Source organism: Lolium perenne, chromosome 7 (genome assembly GCF_019359855.2).
Source record: "Lolium perenne isolate Kyuss_39 chromosome 7, Kyuss_2.0, whole genome shotgun sequence".
Lineage (NCBI taxonomy): Eukaryota > Viridiplantae > Streptophyta > Magnoliopsida > Poales > Poaceae > Lolium > Lolium perenne.
The window spans coordinates 305,982,220-305,997,767 of NC_067250.2; the positions used below are offsets into that span (position 1 = coordinate 305,982,220).

The following is a 15,548-nucleotide window of genomic DNA, read 5'->3' on the forward strand; positions in this document are numbered from 1 at the left end:
CGGAGGCGAGGGCCCGCTTCCGCCGTGAAGAAGCCGACATCGTCCGCCAGGTACAGGAGTACGATGTGGCCCGCCGGGAGGCCCGCGTCCGCAAGGTCAAGCTCGAAATAGTCGAGCTTGACAAGGACGACGCGTGAATACTTCACGCCTCCGATGATCTCCGCCAGCCCCGGCACCGCCACGCGCGTCATAGCTAGTAGGCCACATTTTGCTCATTTTAGCTAGGTTAGGTTGCCAGTGTACTAGTATAATGTCAATTCCCCCCGCAGTATGTATGTATCGATGCGCAATCGGAACATCTATTTCATGTATGAACTATGATCATCGCCTAAACTTACCCGCGCCAATTCGAATTCCAGTTTTCAGTTTCATTTTACGAGTTCTATTCTGCGCCACTGCGAAATTCGACAGAACTTGCGTTTTCGGTGAACTAAACTCGCGCTTTTCGATTTGCATTTTTTCGGGCTCTACTAGAGATGCTCCAAGGCCATTGTCTCCAGGTCCACGGCGCTGAAACCACTATGATACACACCATTGACTCCAATCCACTGACCATGGAAAGCACAGAGCCTTTTCTTGGTCCTTTACCACTCTTGCTTCAATTGATTCCGATCTTTCTTTCGGTTGCTTGGTGTGGTACTGTTGTATAGAGCAGCAATGTCATCCCAAAACTTTTCACTCTTCTTACCATTCCCTTGGATGGGATCAACTGAACACTCCAACCATGCGCTTGCCTACATTGTGAACATATTTCAGTTGAGCCTAAAAAGCTACTGTACAAGACTTTAAATGCACACAGAAAGAATCATTACCAATCGGACATGTTCCTCGGGTGTATAGGTCAGACGTTGTGCGGTCCTTTCGCTCGGTTCATCGCCATCGTCGTTGACAGTGACAACCTTTCTTTTTCTTTTTGGAAGAAGTTGTTGAATTCACTTTGGCATGAGTAGACTGTGATGCAACTTTAGGTTGTGGTGGTGGTGGTGGTGGTGGTGTTGAGAAGGATTCATGTGGGGAAGTACCAACAAAGTGGTAATTCTCCATCCTTTGGTTTCCTACTTCACGATGGTGCATTGGTGGTGGCTGGAAATTATACATGTGCATTGGTGGCATTTATCCAAAACCAAGCAAACCTTCTGTACATTGGCCTCCTGTTGCAAATGAGTCAAACAAATATAATGTTTACTTGTTGTCCAGAACAAATGAATTCTACATTTGAAGGTAGTGTTTCTGCTTCAACCTAGACCCGTACAAACTGATAATTGCACTGACACCGGTAAGAATTTGTTGTCAATATGAAACCAACATAACAATTTGTTGTCTGATAGGATGCTTCAGTTTATTACAGTAAGAAATCGATATTATACATATAGTTACTTCCATGCTAAGCACCTTTGTAAAATCAATTCACAACATCAGTCAGATCTAGTCCAGTATATGTATACATGTTTGGTTCATTTTTTATTAGACACCATCAGGGCTTGAGATGCATAACTATCATCTAGCAAAAACATGAAGAACTTACCATTGATTCAAAGAGGGGATGGCATTGGCAGAGGAGGCCGTCGGGCCGACGGAGTAGAAGTGCGGAGGTGTTGAGGGGATGGCGGAGGAGCTCGTTGGGGCGTTGGGGAAGAACTGTGATGGTGGGGAGGGATTCGAGCAGGTGCTCGTCGGGGCGCCAGGAAATTGATGAGGCGGCGAGGTGGCCGGTGGGCGGACTGCCGCGCCGTCTCCTTGAGGGCACCGGATTTCGCCATTAGTTGGGCGGCGGCCGGGGCCGGCGCTGCCACCGGCAGATGGAACAGCGAGCGGAGCCAAGAGAGAGAGGCACGGTGCTGGGAGGGGTGGAGATGGAGGCGGGTGCTGGGTGGGAAGGAAGGAGATGGAGGCAGGGAAAGGGGAAGGAGGCGTGGACTGAGATCCGGTGCCTCGCCTTAAGCAAGGCACGCAGCGCCTTGAGGCACCGGATCAGCCGCTCAAATCCCATCCAACGGGCAGAAGCAAAAGTATCTGGTCAGCAGCCCATGTCCCTTCATCTCACGCGCGCACAAGCTCCGCGGGAAAAAGAAAGAGCGCGGGCGGCTCTTCCTGGGCAGATTAGCGCCGCCGCCCGTCGCTGCCCGCCGCCGCCGCCCAGCCCTCACCTCCCTCTGCTCGCTCCGCATCAGCTGGCCCTCCGCCCCATCCAGCTCGCTCTGCCCTTCCGCCGGCCGCTGGCGAGGGACGAACCCGCCGCCGGCGAGAGAAAGTCGCCGCCGGCACTGCAGCTCACGTCGCCGCCGGCGCTGCAGCTCACTTCGCCCGGAAGGGAGGATCCGATCTGGATGCTCGCGTCAGCGCGCCGCGGGGAAGGGAGAGGATCCGGTCCGGCTTCTCCTCCATGGTGAGCTCCGGCGGCATCCAGACGGGAGGAGACGCCCTCGACGGTCGCCCACCTCCGGCTGCTCCCTCTGCCTCCCATACGGCGCCTGCCTCCGCCCGGCCCGACGACCCCTCCTCCCCTGTCTCCCTCCGAACGGCCCACTCCGACCATCAGGGGCGTCTTGGAGCTCGCAGAAAGAACGCATGGGGAGCAGCAACGGGCGGGGCGAGCAGAGGGAGGTGAGGGCTCGGTGGTTGCGGCGGGCGGCTATGGGCGGCGGCGGAGCGAGCAGAGGGAGGTGAGGAGGCGGCAGGAAGCGGCGGGCGGTGGCGGTGCTCTGCCCGGGACGAGCCGCCCGCGCTCGATCTTTTTCCCGCGGCGCTGTTTTGCCTTGCGTGCGCGTGAGGAGATGAAGACAGGGCAGACAGGTGACTAGCTTCTGACTAGCTCTTTTCGCTGCTGTCCGTTGGATCGCTCTGGATTCTCTGACTTGCAAGAGCAAGGTCAGAGAAGCTACAGTTGTCTGACTTGGTTCATTTCTTAGCCATTGGATCAAATATCAAAGGTCCAGATTAGCTGCTACAGAAGAGCAGTGCTACAGGTTCAAAAGGTGCTGCTACAGCATCCCTACAACTTTTTACGCACGTACATAGATCAACGCCATTTATTTTCCATCCATCGCCTGCGAGAGACCAAGTTAGGCTACTGTAGCCGTGACATGGTTTTAGCAAGTCAGACAATCTGCGCCCCCGTTGGATGCATGTTGAGCGGCAGATGCGCTGCCTCAAGTCGCTCCGTGCCTCGCCTTCATCAAGGCACCGGATCTCAGTCCAGGAGGCGTGGTGCAGGGGATCGATACTGCAATCAATTTTCTCGTGAGAAGAGCTATGTTACCGTATCTACCCTTGTTACCGTAAACCTCTCACTCTTCCTTAATTACCTGACACGTCAGTTTTTTTTGCTGAGCTGGAAGTACCGGTTAAGATACCCCCATTGGGGCCAGTCTAAGGCATGACCTGGTGCGTGAAAATTGCTTGGCACGATATCGGATCCTTCCTTGCGACGTCAGGCAAGCAGCATAGCTCAACTACTGCTTTGAGACACACGGCGATCGCATGGCTGCGGACCTTGATGGCAAGGTCTCTTTAGCCACAGACTACTACCTGGGCTTGCTAGGGACGCCACAGCCTCGGGAGCATAATATCTCCCTTGAGGCGGTTGGACTGCTGCCGGTGGACTTCTCCGCGCTCGAGGGCCGTTTCACGGAGGAGGAGGTTAGGGAGGCAATCCGCGCCATGCCGCCAAACAAATCTCCTGGCCCCGACGGTTTCACCTCTGATTTCTACCGCCATTGTTGGCCCATTATCAAGGTGGATGTGATAGCGGCCATGCATGCGCTATGGCTTGGTAGGGACCAATTCTTTGGTGACCTCAATGGGGCTCTCATCACCTTGCTCCCTAAGAAGGACGGAGCAGTGGATCTCCAGGACTTCCGACCCATTAGCCTTGTCCACAGCTTCGCGCGCCTCTTCACCAAGGTTTTGGCGAGAAGGCTCGCACCGCGCATGGCGGACCTTGTTGATGAAAACCAAACGGCCTTCATCCATGGAAGATGCATTCAAGACAACTTTCTCTTGGTCAAAGAGTCGGCAAGGTTGCTGCACCGTAAGAGGATCCCCTCACTGCTGCTCAAGATCGACATCGCCAAGGTTTTGACAGTATATCTTGGCCTTTCCTCGTTAGTGTGCTTCGGCAGCGAGGCTTTGGCGCTAGGTGGATCAACTGGATTCTCCTCCTGCTGCGAACGGCGAGCACCAGGGTGCTTGTTAACGGCTTCGCCGGGAGTGCTTTCAGCCACGGCCGTGGCCTACGGCAAGGGGACCCGATCTCCCCCTTGCTGTTTGTCATCGCCATGGACGTCCTCTCATCCATGTTGCGAGCGGCAGAGCAGGCCAGGGTCCTTGCGGACCTCAACGCCGTTGGGCTGCGCCACCGCCTATCCCTCTACGCTGTCAACACCCGGATTTTTAAGTCCAGATGCCTATTATGCCATTCATCGCAATCCCAGGAATATTGTTTTTGCGAGACATAATAGTTAAGTAGCATAGAGTCATCATTCATTACAATACCAACATAGTCATTACACAAATAGGATCACATGATCCAGTCTCATTACAACACTTGATCTATTTATCATTACACAAATAAGTAGCGGAAGCGAAGTAGTAGTGGACTATCTATTCCACAGGCAACGCTTGACGTTAGAAGCTCCTAGTTATGGTATACGTCCTGCTGGTCGTCATCCTCGTACTGCTGTTCGGCTTCATATTCTGGCCATTTGAATAGCCAGGGACAAAGCTGTGAGTACTTTCAAGTACTCGCAAACTAATACTAATGTAAGTACTAACATTGCTATTGAGAGTGTTCTAAGCTCTAAGGTTATTTGCATAAAGCCAATTTTAGTTTAGAAACATTTTAGTAAACAACTCCTCATGTGCTAACTAACACAAGTGGGAACATTAGTGTCATTCCCACAACTCTGTTGTGATTCAAATTCAAAGTCACCGTTCAAGTTCAAATTCACCAGTCACAAAGATATAAATTCTGATGACGGAAACAGTATGGCCTTTCCAACTGTCCATGACCGCGGACGCGGCTATTCGAATAGGTTTACACTCTGCAGAGGTTGCACACTTGTGCCACAACATTTGATTACATCCGTCATGGATAAACCCCGAATAATCGTAACTCAGTACGCGGATCATCAACCGTTAACCTTTCACTTACACATCCTAGTATAGGCACCTCTCCCCATGAGCTTGGACTCCCGGTGATAGCCAATTGTTATCCCGGGAACTGCACAGGGCTTGGCCGTACAATTCACCTCAATTCACATCATTTCACTTTCAACGGAGGCAGCCTCGGCATAACCTCTATGACGCTTGTTTAGAGGGAACCCATACTAAGACACATAAATTTCCAGCTAAGCCTTACCCATAATCAGGTACTGTGGGGGTACTCAAGAATTGGAAAGGTATCGCATCCAACTCAATCATCAGTTTTTAGCCATTTCACCAAGTCAAATTCATGTCATATTCACCTTCAAAATCTTTCAATGGAAATGACTCATCATTCCAAGATTTTCACCATCATCATTTCACAAACACATGTTCCCATCTAGAGTAGTCAATTTTAATTTAGCACTAGCATCTAGGTATGAGGGGTGCTAAGTACTTTGCTTTGCTTCTAGGCTAACTTTGATACTCTTGTACTAATCCAATACTAACCAAGTGAATCATGAATCAAAAAGTACTTTGATAAAACAAAAGTAAATAAAGCTTGTAAAGTAAAACTGGGAAGTAGGATCATGAACATAAAGTAAATGGGTAATGCCTTGCTCATGGTGAGCTTTGCACTTTGCAAGAGTATTATCTTGCCTTGGTTGGGGAATTGGTCAAAGTGGTCTTCTTCTCCTTGGAAGTAGACCTCCTCCTCCTCTTGATACTCCTCGGTACTAGCGTCTAAAATATGAATACGGGGTACACAATCATCATACCAAACTTATTTACTAAACTAAGCACACACATGATTCACACCACTTAAACTAGCATCACACATTACTATTAGGTTGGTGGATGTGTTTTCTTATTTAAGAAAAATAATTTCCTCTCATACTAACTTAGGTGTTATTTTTAATTACTTAGAGAAATAATTTCCTCTCATTATCTTATTAAGATTTAATTTCTCTCAAGAATAATATATGACCTAGGTTGACCAAAGTCAACCTCTTCATACTTATCATTTGAGAAAATGATTTAAATGAGGTGAAGCACCTCATACAATTTAATCTCAACATGGTAAGGATTTAATATCATCAACAATTCATATGAGACCTAAATGACCAGAGTCTCTACCTCATTTTGAATTGGTTGTGACAATATTTAAATGAGAGAAACACTCCCATATGATTTATTAATAGTTTTGGACAATATCTTTGACTAGAAATAGCCATATAGTCCTTTAATTAAACTAGGCCATGATCATTCAAAGTAAGCATGGCATATTTTTGCAGAAACAATTAGCGCATGTGAAATGTGATTTATAGGAGTTGGAATTAAATCAAAAGCATTTTTGGTTGATTTTTAATAATTATTCTAAGTCAGAAAAGTCCCTGTTTTGTTTATTTTTCTACTTTAATTCTATAACAGATCTAGGGTTCAATACAGTGGCATTGTGTAGATAAAATTCTAAGCTTTCCAAAAATATAAAATTTGTAAAATTTGGCCAAGTAGATTTGTCCCTATTAAAATTTTAAAGTTGACACCAGATTGCAATATTTCTCTATTCTGAAATTTCGAATTTGAAAACGTGGGCTGGCGGGAGAATTAATGGGCTGTGCAGAGAGAGAGAGGAATGGGCCAGCCCAGCTTCGCAGCAGGCCAGCTAACAGTGTGGGGGCCACCTGTCTGTGGGTTATAACGCGCGAAACGGTACGGGAAAGGATGGACGTGCGATTAGAGGTGAGATCAACGGCTGAGGGAGGTCGTCTTCTCCGGCGAGAGGAGGACTTACGGGAGGCGGAGGTAGGGGGTCGGAGCGCTCGTCGGAGCTCAGGCGATCGTCGGAGTTGTGCGCAGGTACGTTGTCATCGATGAGGAAGCGCCTGGAAGCTGTTGCGTCGTCTGGGGCGGCCTCCTTCTCCGGCGATTGTTGGCGACGGTGAGCGGCAGTGATCTTGCAATTGGTGGTCTCCGGTGGCTAATCGAGCGAGTGTGGTGGTCGAGGAGAGGCTGTGGGAGGAGGGGAAGCAGATGGTGTGCTCGGATTGAGGAGAGGGGTCCTCCTTTTATAGCTGCGGGAGGTGGCCGTGGTGCTCGAATGAGGTCATCCATGGCGTCGGCGGTAGGGGGTCGCAGAGGCACTAGCGATGATACGAGCTTGCAGGCGACGTCATTGCGGTGCTGTAGAGCGTGATTGTGGGGAAAACGAGGGAGAGATGAGATGGTGAGGTTGACGAGAGCTTGCAGGCCCGTGGCGAGTCGTGTCGACGATGACGATGGCCACGGCACTCCCGCGGTCAAACGACGGTGTCTGCGAGTTTCCTGGTCGTCTGGCGCGTCTACTGGCGAGCGGAGCAGGCGAGTGGAGGCGAGGTGCGTCGGCGGTCGTCACGCTCTGGCACGTCCAGGGCGCTCGCCGTGCGTGCACTGGCGCGTGTGTGTGCACGCCTGGGCGCGTCTGGCCACGTCGGGTTCTAGTCATTGCGATGAGACTTTTCGTCGAGGCAGGGTCTGGTCGTGCTCAGGGGAGTGAGAGGAAGGGGAAGGACATGGCAGGGCAGGCTGGAGTGGAGAGGTGAGGGTGATGGCACGAGCTGGCCATGCCATGCCACGGCATGGTCATGCTCTGGTCAAATGAGCAAGCTCCAGTGCTTGTCAAGTGGTGGAGATGGTGCAGTGAGGTGAGAGGGTGCTCCAGGGATGCAGAGGAGGGTCAGGGTAGACTTGGTCTCCTCCCAAAATCCAGCATGGGCTCAATTATATACCCTGCATAACAAGTGTTTGATGAAATGCCCGAAAGAAATAAATTTTTGAATTTTGCAAATCTTTTTGGTGGGTTGTAATCATATATTAAGAGAAGTAGAATGGAGGTGGTGGTGGTCAAAATGAAGTTGAATTGCAAAATCACATTTTGCATATGATCTTGAATTTGTTTCAAAGTCTCCACTTGGCTTGCTTCTCATTTGAATTTGAGACAGAGTTTGGGGTGATGGTTTTGGGCAAAGTTGTTCTCCTTGATGGTGTCTTGGATGAGGTGCAAAGAGTTGGCAAAGTATAGAAAGGAAAACTCAAAAACCAGGGGCTCAAAGTGGGTATCATGCTGAAAATGGCACAAGTGACCATAATTGCATGTGAGCTCAATTTTGATTCAAATTTGATTTGATTTGAGTTTCTTTGATTCCAAAAGTGTTAATAAGTGTTTAGTATCCATTTACAACCAATTGTGCAAACCAAAATGGTCTAGATTAAAGATTTGTAAAAATGGCATAAGCCATATGTGTGTGTTGAGTTGATTTTTATATATTATTTTCTCTTTTCTTTTTCTTTGTATTTGGATGATCATGAGATCATGGTTAGGGTTTTAGAGTAAGTGTAATCACACAAGCAAGCATCATGGCAAAATGCACACTCAAATAATTAATAAGGTGAGCTATATGCATAGTCCTATTTGATGAGAAAAAGTTTTTGTTGGTTCTAATTTTTGGGTTTTAGAACTCTCTCTCTTTCTTCTTTTATTGAAAACTTGGGATGTTACAAACTCTTTCCCCTTACAAAAGATCTCGTCCCGAGATCTAAAGAAAACTAGGTACTAAAGAGATCTGGGTATTCCTTCTTCATATCTTCTTCGCGTTCCCAAGTGGCTTCTTCTTCGGTGTGATTGCTCCATTGAATCTTCAGGAACTTGATACTCCTGGTGCGGGTGGTCCTGAAAGCTTCTTCAAGGATGCGAATAGGCACTTCACGGTATGTTAGATCCATGTTGATATCAATGGCTCTGTGGTCGATGTTCTTGAACACTTCGGTCTTCTCCGGCACTTCTAGGCACTTCCGAAGTAGTGAGATGTGAAACACATTGTGCACAGCGGACATTTCTTCTGGTAGTTCCAGCTGATATGAAACTTCTCCTCTGCGACTCAGAACTTTGAATGGTCCGACATATCTGGGGGCGAGCTTTCCTCTGAGTTGGAATCTCTGCATTCCTTTGAGGGGTGAGACTTTGAGATACACAAAATCTCCGATCTCGAATGTCATCTCTCGGCGTCTCTTGTCGGCGTAGCTCTTCTATCTTGACTGGGCGGTCTTGAGGTATTCGCGGATCTTGTGCACCTTCTCTTCAGCTTCTCGGAGAATATCGGGGCCGAAGACTTGACTATCTCCGACTTCCGACCAGTTCAGAGGGGTACGGCACTTTCTTCCGTACAGGGCTTTAAAGGGGGCCATCTGTAAGCTGGCTTGATAACTGTTGTTGTAGGAGAATTCTGCGTAAGGTAGGCAGTCTTCTGCGGCTTGTGACGGTAAAGCACACGTCCGTTGGGAACCCCAAGAGGAAGGTATGATGCGTACAGCGGCAAGTTTTTCCCTTAGTAAGAAACCAAGGTTATCGAACCAGTAGGAGTCAAGAAGCACGTTGAAGGTTGATGGCGGCGGAGTGTAGTGCGGCGCAACACCAGGGATTCCGGCGCCAACGTGGAACCTGCACAACACAACCAAGATACTTTGCCCCAACTTAACAGTGAGGTTGTCAATCTCACCGGCTTGCTGTAACAAAGGATTAGATGTATAGTGTGGATGATGATGTTTGCAGAGAACGAGAGAACGAGTATTGCGATGGGATTGTATTCGATGTAAAAGAATGGACCGGGGTCCACAGTTCACTAGTGGTGTCTCTCCCATAAGATAAATAGCATGTTGGGTGAACAAATTACAGTTGGGAAATTGACAAATAAAGAGGGCATGACCATGCACATACATGTTATGATGAGTAGTGTGAAATTCAATTGGGCATTACGACAAAGTACATAGACCGCTATCCAGCATGCATCTATGCCTAAAAAGTCCGCCTTCAGGTTATCATCCGAACCCCCTCCAGTATTAAGTTGCAAACAACAGACAATTGCATTAAGTATGGTGCGTAATGTAATCAACAAATACATCCTTAGACATAGCATTGATGTTTTATCCCTAGTGGCAACAGCACATCCACAACCTTAGAACTTTCTGTCACTGCCCCAGATTTAATGGAGGCATGAACCCACTATCGAGCATAAATACTCCCTCTTGGAGTTACAAGTAACGACTTGGCCTGAGCCTCTACTAATAAGGGAGAGCATGCAAGATCATAAACAACACATAGATAATAGATTGATAATCAACATAACATAGCATTCAATATTCATCAGATCCCAACAAACGCAACATGTAGCATTACAGATAGATGATCTTGATCATGTTAGGCAGCTCACAAGATCCAACAATGATAGCACAATTAGGAGAAGACGACCATCTAGCTACTGCTATGGACCCATAGTCCAGGGGTGAACTACTCACACATCACTCCGGAGGCGACCATGGCGGTGAAGAGTCCTCCGGGAGATGATTCCCCTCTCCGGCAGGGTGCCGGAGGCGATCTCCTCAATCCCCCGAGATGGGATTGGCGGCGGCGTCTCTGGAAGGTTTTCCGTATCGTGGCTCTCGGTACTGGAACTATTATCGACGAAGGCTTCTTATAGGCGAAGAGGTAGGTTTAGGGGCGACGCGAGGGACCCACACAGTAGGGCCGCGCGGCCAGGACCTGGGCCGCGCCGCCCTAGCGTGGCGTCGCCTCGTCGCCCCACTTCGTTTCCCTTTCGGTGTTCTGGAAGCTTCGTGGAAAAATAAGATCCCGGGCGTTGATTTCGTCCAATTCCGAGAATATTTCCTTACTTGGATTTCTGAAACCAAAAACAGCAAAAAACAGCAACTGGCTCTTCGGCATCTTGTTAATAGGTTAGTGCCAGAAAATGCATAAATATGACATAAAGTGTATATAAAACTTGTGAGTATCATCAATAAAGTAGCATGGAACATAAGAAATTATAGATATGTATGAGACGTATCAAGCATCCCCAAGCTTAGTTCCTACTCGTCCCGAGTAGGTAAACGATAACAAAGATCCAAAGCAATGGTAAACGATAATTTCTGAAGTGACATGCTATCATAATCTTGATCAATACTATTGTAAAGCACATGTAATGAATGTAGCGATCCAAAGCAATGGTAAAGACAATGAGTAAACAATTGAATCATATAGCAAAGACTTTTCATGAATAGTACTTTCAAGACAAGCATCAATAAGTCTTGCATAAGAGTTAACTCATAAAGCAATAAATTTATAGTAAAGGCATTGAAGCAACACAAAGGAAGATTAAGTTTCAGCGGTTGCTTTCAACTTGTAACATGTATACCTCATGGATATTGTCAACATAAAGTAATATAATAAGTGCAATATGCGAGTATGTAGGAATCAATGCACAGTTAACACAAGTGTTTTCTTCTTGAGATGGAATGAAGTAGGTAAACTGACTCAACATAAAAGTAGAAGAAAGGCCCTTCGCAGAGGGAAGCATTGATTGCTATATTTGTGCTAGAGCTTTTATTTTGAAAACAAGAAACAATTTTGTCAACGGTAGTAATAAAGCATATGTATTATGTAAATTATATCCTACAAGTTGCAAGCCTCATGCATAGATTACCAATAGTGCCCGCACCTTGTCCTAATTAGCTCGGATTAACATGGATTATCATCGCAATACATTTGTTTTAACCAAGTATCACAAAGGGGTACCTCTATGCCGCCTGTACAAAGGGCTAAGGAGAAAGCTCGTATTGGATTTCTCGCTTTTGATTATTCTCAACTTAGACATCCATACCGGGACAACATAGACAACAGATAATGGACTCCTCTTTAATGCATAAGCATTCAACAACAGATAATATTCTCATAAGAGATTGAGGATGGTTGTCCAAAACTGAAACTTCCACCATGGATCATGGCTTTAGTTAGCGGCCCAATGTTCTTCTCTAACAATATGCATGCTCAAACCATTCAACTCATGGTAAATCACCCTTACTTCAGACAAGACGAACATGCATAGCAACTCACATGATATTCAACAAAGGGTAGTTGATGGCGTCCCCAGGAACATGGTTATCGCACAACAAGCAACTTAATAAGAAATAAGATACATAAGTACATATTCAATACCACAATAGTTTTTAGGCTATTTGTCCCATGAGCTATATATTGCAAAGACAAAGAATAAAAATTTAAAGGTAGCACTCAAGCAATTTACTTTGGAATTGCGGAGAAATACCATGTAGTAGGTAGGTATGGTGGACACAAATGGCATAGTGTTTGGCTCAAGGATTTTGGATGCATGAGAAGTATTCCCTCTTAGTACAAGGCTTAGGCTAGCAAGGTTATTTGAAACAAACACAAGTATGAACCGGTACAGCAAAACTCACATAAAAACGTATTGCAAGCATTATAAGACTCTACACTGTCTTCCTTGTTGTTCGACCCTTACTAGAAAATATCTAGACCATAGAGAGACCAATCATGCAAACCAAATTTTAGCAAGCTCTATGTATTTCTTCACTAATAGGTGCAAAGTATATGATGCAAGAGCTTAAACATGATCTATGTGAGCACAACAATTGCCAAGTATCAAATTATTCAAGACATTCTACCAATTACCACATGTAGCATTTCCCGTTTCCAACCATATAACAATTAACGAAGCAGTTTCAACCTTCGCCATGAACATTATGAGTAAAGCCTAAGGACATATTTGTCCATATGCAACAGCGGAGCGTGTCTCTCTCCCACACAATGAATACTAGGATCCAATTTTATTCAAACAAAACAAAAATAAAAACATAAAGACGCTCCAAGTAAAGCACATAAGATGTGACGGAATAAAAATATAGTTTCACTAGAGGAACCTGATAATGTTGTCGATGAAGAAGGGGATGCCTTGGGCATCCCCAAGATTAGATGCTTGAGTCTTCTTGAAATATGCAGGGATGAACCACCGGGGCATCCCCAAGCTTAGAGCTTTCACTCTCCTTGATCATATTGTATCATCCTCCTCTCTTGATCCTTAAAAACTTCCTCCACACCAAACTCAAAACAACTCATTAGAGAGTTAGTGCATAATCAAAATTCACATGTTCATAGGTGACATAATCATTCTTAACACTTCTGGACATTCACAAAGCTACTGAAAGTTAATGAAATAAAGAAATCCATCAAACATAGCAAAACAGGCAATGCGAAATAAAAGGCAGAATCTGTCAAAACAGAACAGTCCGTAAAGACGAATTTTTTAGGTGCACCAGACTTGCTCAGATGAAAATGCTCAAATTGAATGAAAGCTGCGCACATATTTGAGGATCACTCACGTAAATTGGCAGAATTTTCTGAGTTACCTACAGAGCCTACTGCTCAAATTCGTGACAGCAAGAAATATGTTTCTGCGTAGTAATCCAAATCTAGTATGAACCTTACTATCAAAGACTTTACTTGGCACAACAATGCAGAAAAATTAAGATAAGGAGAGGTTGCTATAGTAGTAACAACTTCCAAGACTCAAATATAAAACAAAAGTACTGTAATAAAATCATGGGTTGTCTCCCATAAGCGCTTTTCTTTAACGCCTTTCAGCTAGGCGCAGAAAGTGTGTATCAAGTATTGTCAAGAGATGATGCATCAACAGCGGGGTTTGGAGTTTTCTCAACTATGCATTGTATCTTATCTATGTAACTTTCAGAGGCTCCCTTTTCATTAGTCTTAGGCTTGCTATTCTCATCAAACAAATTTTCGGGAACAAGCCAAGCATAGTTATTTTCTAGTGCCTCGCACATTCCTAAGAGCTTGCAAGGTATTGATGTTTTAATATCCCCCTCATAATTAACTTGATTAGTGTACTTTTGTCTATCTTTTTCCATCTTTTCAAGGATACTAGCAAAGTTGGTATAAGAGCCAAGCATATTATATTTAGTAAAGACTTTTCTAGCTTCTCTTGCTATACCCCCAAATTCTTTAAGAAGGGTTTCTAATACAAAATCTTTCTTTTCTCCTTCTTCCATATCACTGAGTGTAAGAAACATATGTTGAATCACCAGATTGAGATTAACAAATCTAGCTTCTAACGCGTGTACTAAAGAAGCAACAGCAATTTCATAAGTAGGAGCAAGTTCTACCAAGTGTCTATCTTCAAAATCTTCAACCGTACTAATATGAGTGAAAAAATCTTCTATATTATCTTTCCCAAGGATAGACCCTCGGCCTACCGGTACATCTTTAAAAATAAACTTAGGAGGAAACATGATGAAATAAGTAAAGTAAATGCAAGTAACTAATTTTTTTGTGTTTTTAATATGGAGAACGCAAACAAGATAGTAAATAAAGTAAAGCTAGCAACTATTTTTTTGTATTTTTGATTTAGTGCATCAAACAAAGTAGTAAATAAAATAAAGCAAGACAAAAAAAAGTAAAAAGATTGGAAGTGGAGACTCCCCTTGCAGCGTGTCTTGATCTCCCCGGCAACGGCGCCAGAAATTTAGCTGCTGGCGTGCAGTTGACGTGGGAGTTAGAAATCTCTGCGGTGTAACTTTTCTTCAGGTCCCCGGCAACGGCACCAGAAAAAGCTTTGCTGCTTGTGACGGTAAAGCACACGTCCGTTGGGAACCCCAAGAGGAAGGTATGATGCGTACAGCGGCAAGTTTTTTCCTCAGTAAGAAACCAAGGTTATCGAACTAGTAGGAGTCAAGAAGCACGTTGAAGGTTGATGGCGGCGGAGTGTAGTGCGGCGCAACACCAGGGATTCCGGCGCCAACGTGGAACCTGCACAACACAACCAAGATACTATGCCCCAATTTAACAGTGAGGTTGTCAATCTCACCGGCTTGCTGTAACAAAGGATTAGATGTATAGTGTGGATGATGATGTTTGCAGAGAACAGTAGAACGAGTATTGCAGTAGATTGTATTCGATGTAAAAGAATGGACCGGGGTCCACAGTTCACTAGTGGTGTCTCTCCCATAAGATAAATAGCATGTTGGGTGAACAAAATTACAGTTGGGCAATTGACAAATAAAGAGGGCATGACCATGCACATACATGTTATGATGAGTAGTGTGAAATTCAATTGGGCATTACGACAAAGTACATAGACCGCTATCCAGCATGCATCTATGCCTAAAAAGTCCACCTTCAGGTTATCATCCGAACCCCCTCCAGTATTAAGTTGCAAACAATAGCAATTGCATTAAGTATGGTGCGTAATGTAATCAACAAATACATCCTTAGACATAGCATTGATGTTTTATCCCTAGTGGCAACAGCACATCCACAACCTTAGAACTTTCTGTCACTGCCCCAGATTTAATGGAGGCATGAACCCACTATCGAGCATAAATACTCCCTCTTGGTGTAACGACTTGGCCAGAGCCTCTACTAATAACGGAGAGCATGCAAGATCATAAACAACACATAGATGATAGATTGATAATCAACATAACATAGCATTCAATATTCATCGGATCCCAACAAACGCAACATGTAGCATTACAGATAGATG

At 45.4% G+C, this 15,548-nt stretch overlaps 1 protein-coding gene and 1 long non-coding RNA gene across 2 annotated transcripts in view; one reads left to right on the forward strand and one right to left on the reverse strand.

Annotated features, from left to right (window-relative positions):
• Positions 1 to 332: 332 nt before the first annotated feature.
• On the reverse strand, positions 333 to 2,498 carry LOC127311886 (uncharacterized). Its single transcript, XR_007857960.2, has 3 exons — positions 1,526 to 2,498; positions 813 to 1,151; positions 333 to 734 (listed from the first exon to the last, which is right to left on the reverse strand). It is a non-coding gene; the product is annotated as an uncharacterized lncRNA (long non-coding RNA).
• A 982-nt stretch (positions 2,499 to 3,480) lies between these two features.
• The window catches only part of LOC139834011 (uncharacterized), a 36,258-nt gene continuing 24,190 nt past the window's right edge, over positions 3,481 to 15,548 (forward strand). The window contains exon 1 of the mRNA XM_071824393.1: positions 3,481 to 4,184. Within this exon, the coding sequence (XP_071680494.1) occupies positions 3,481 to 4,184 (704 nt within the window). The remainder of the gene's footprint in view (positions 4,185 to 15,548) is intronic.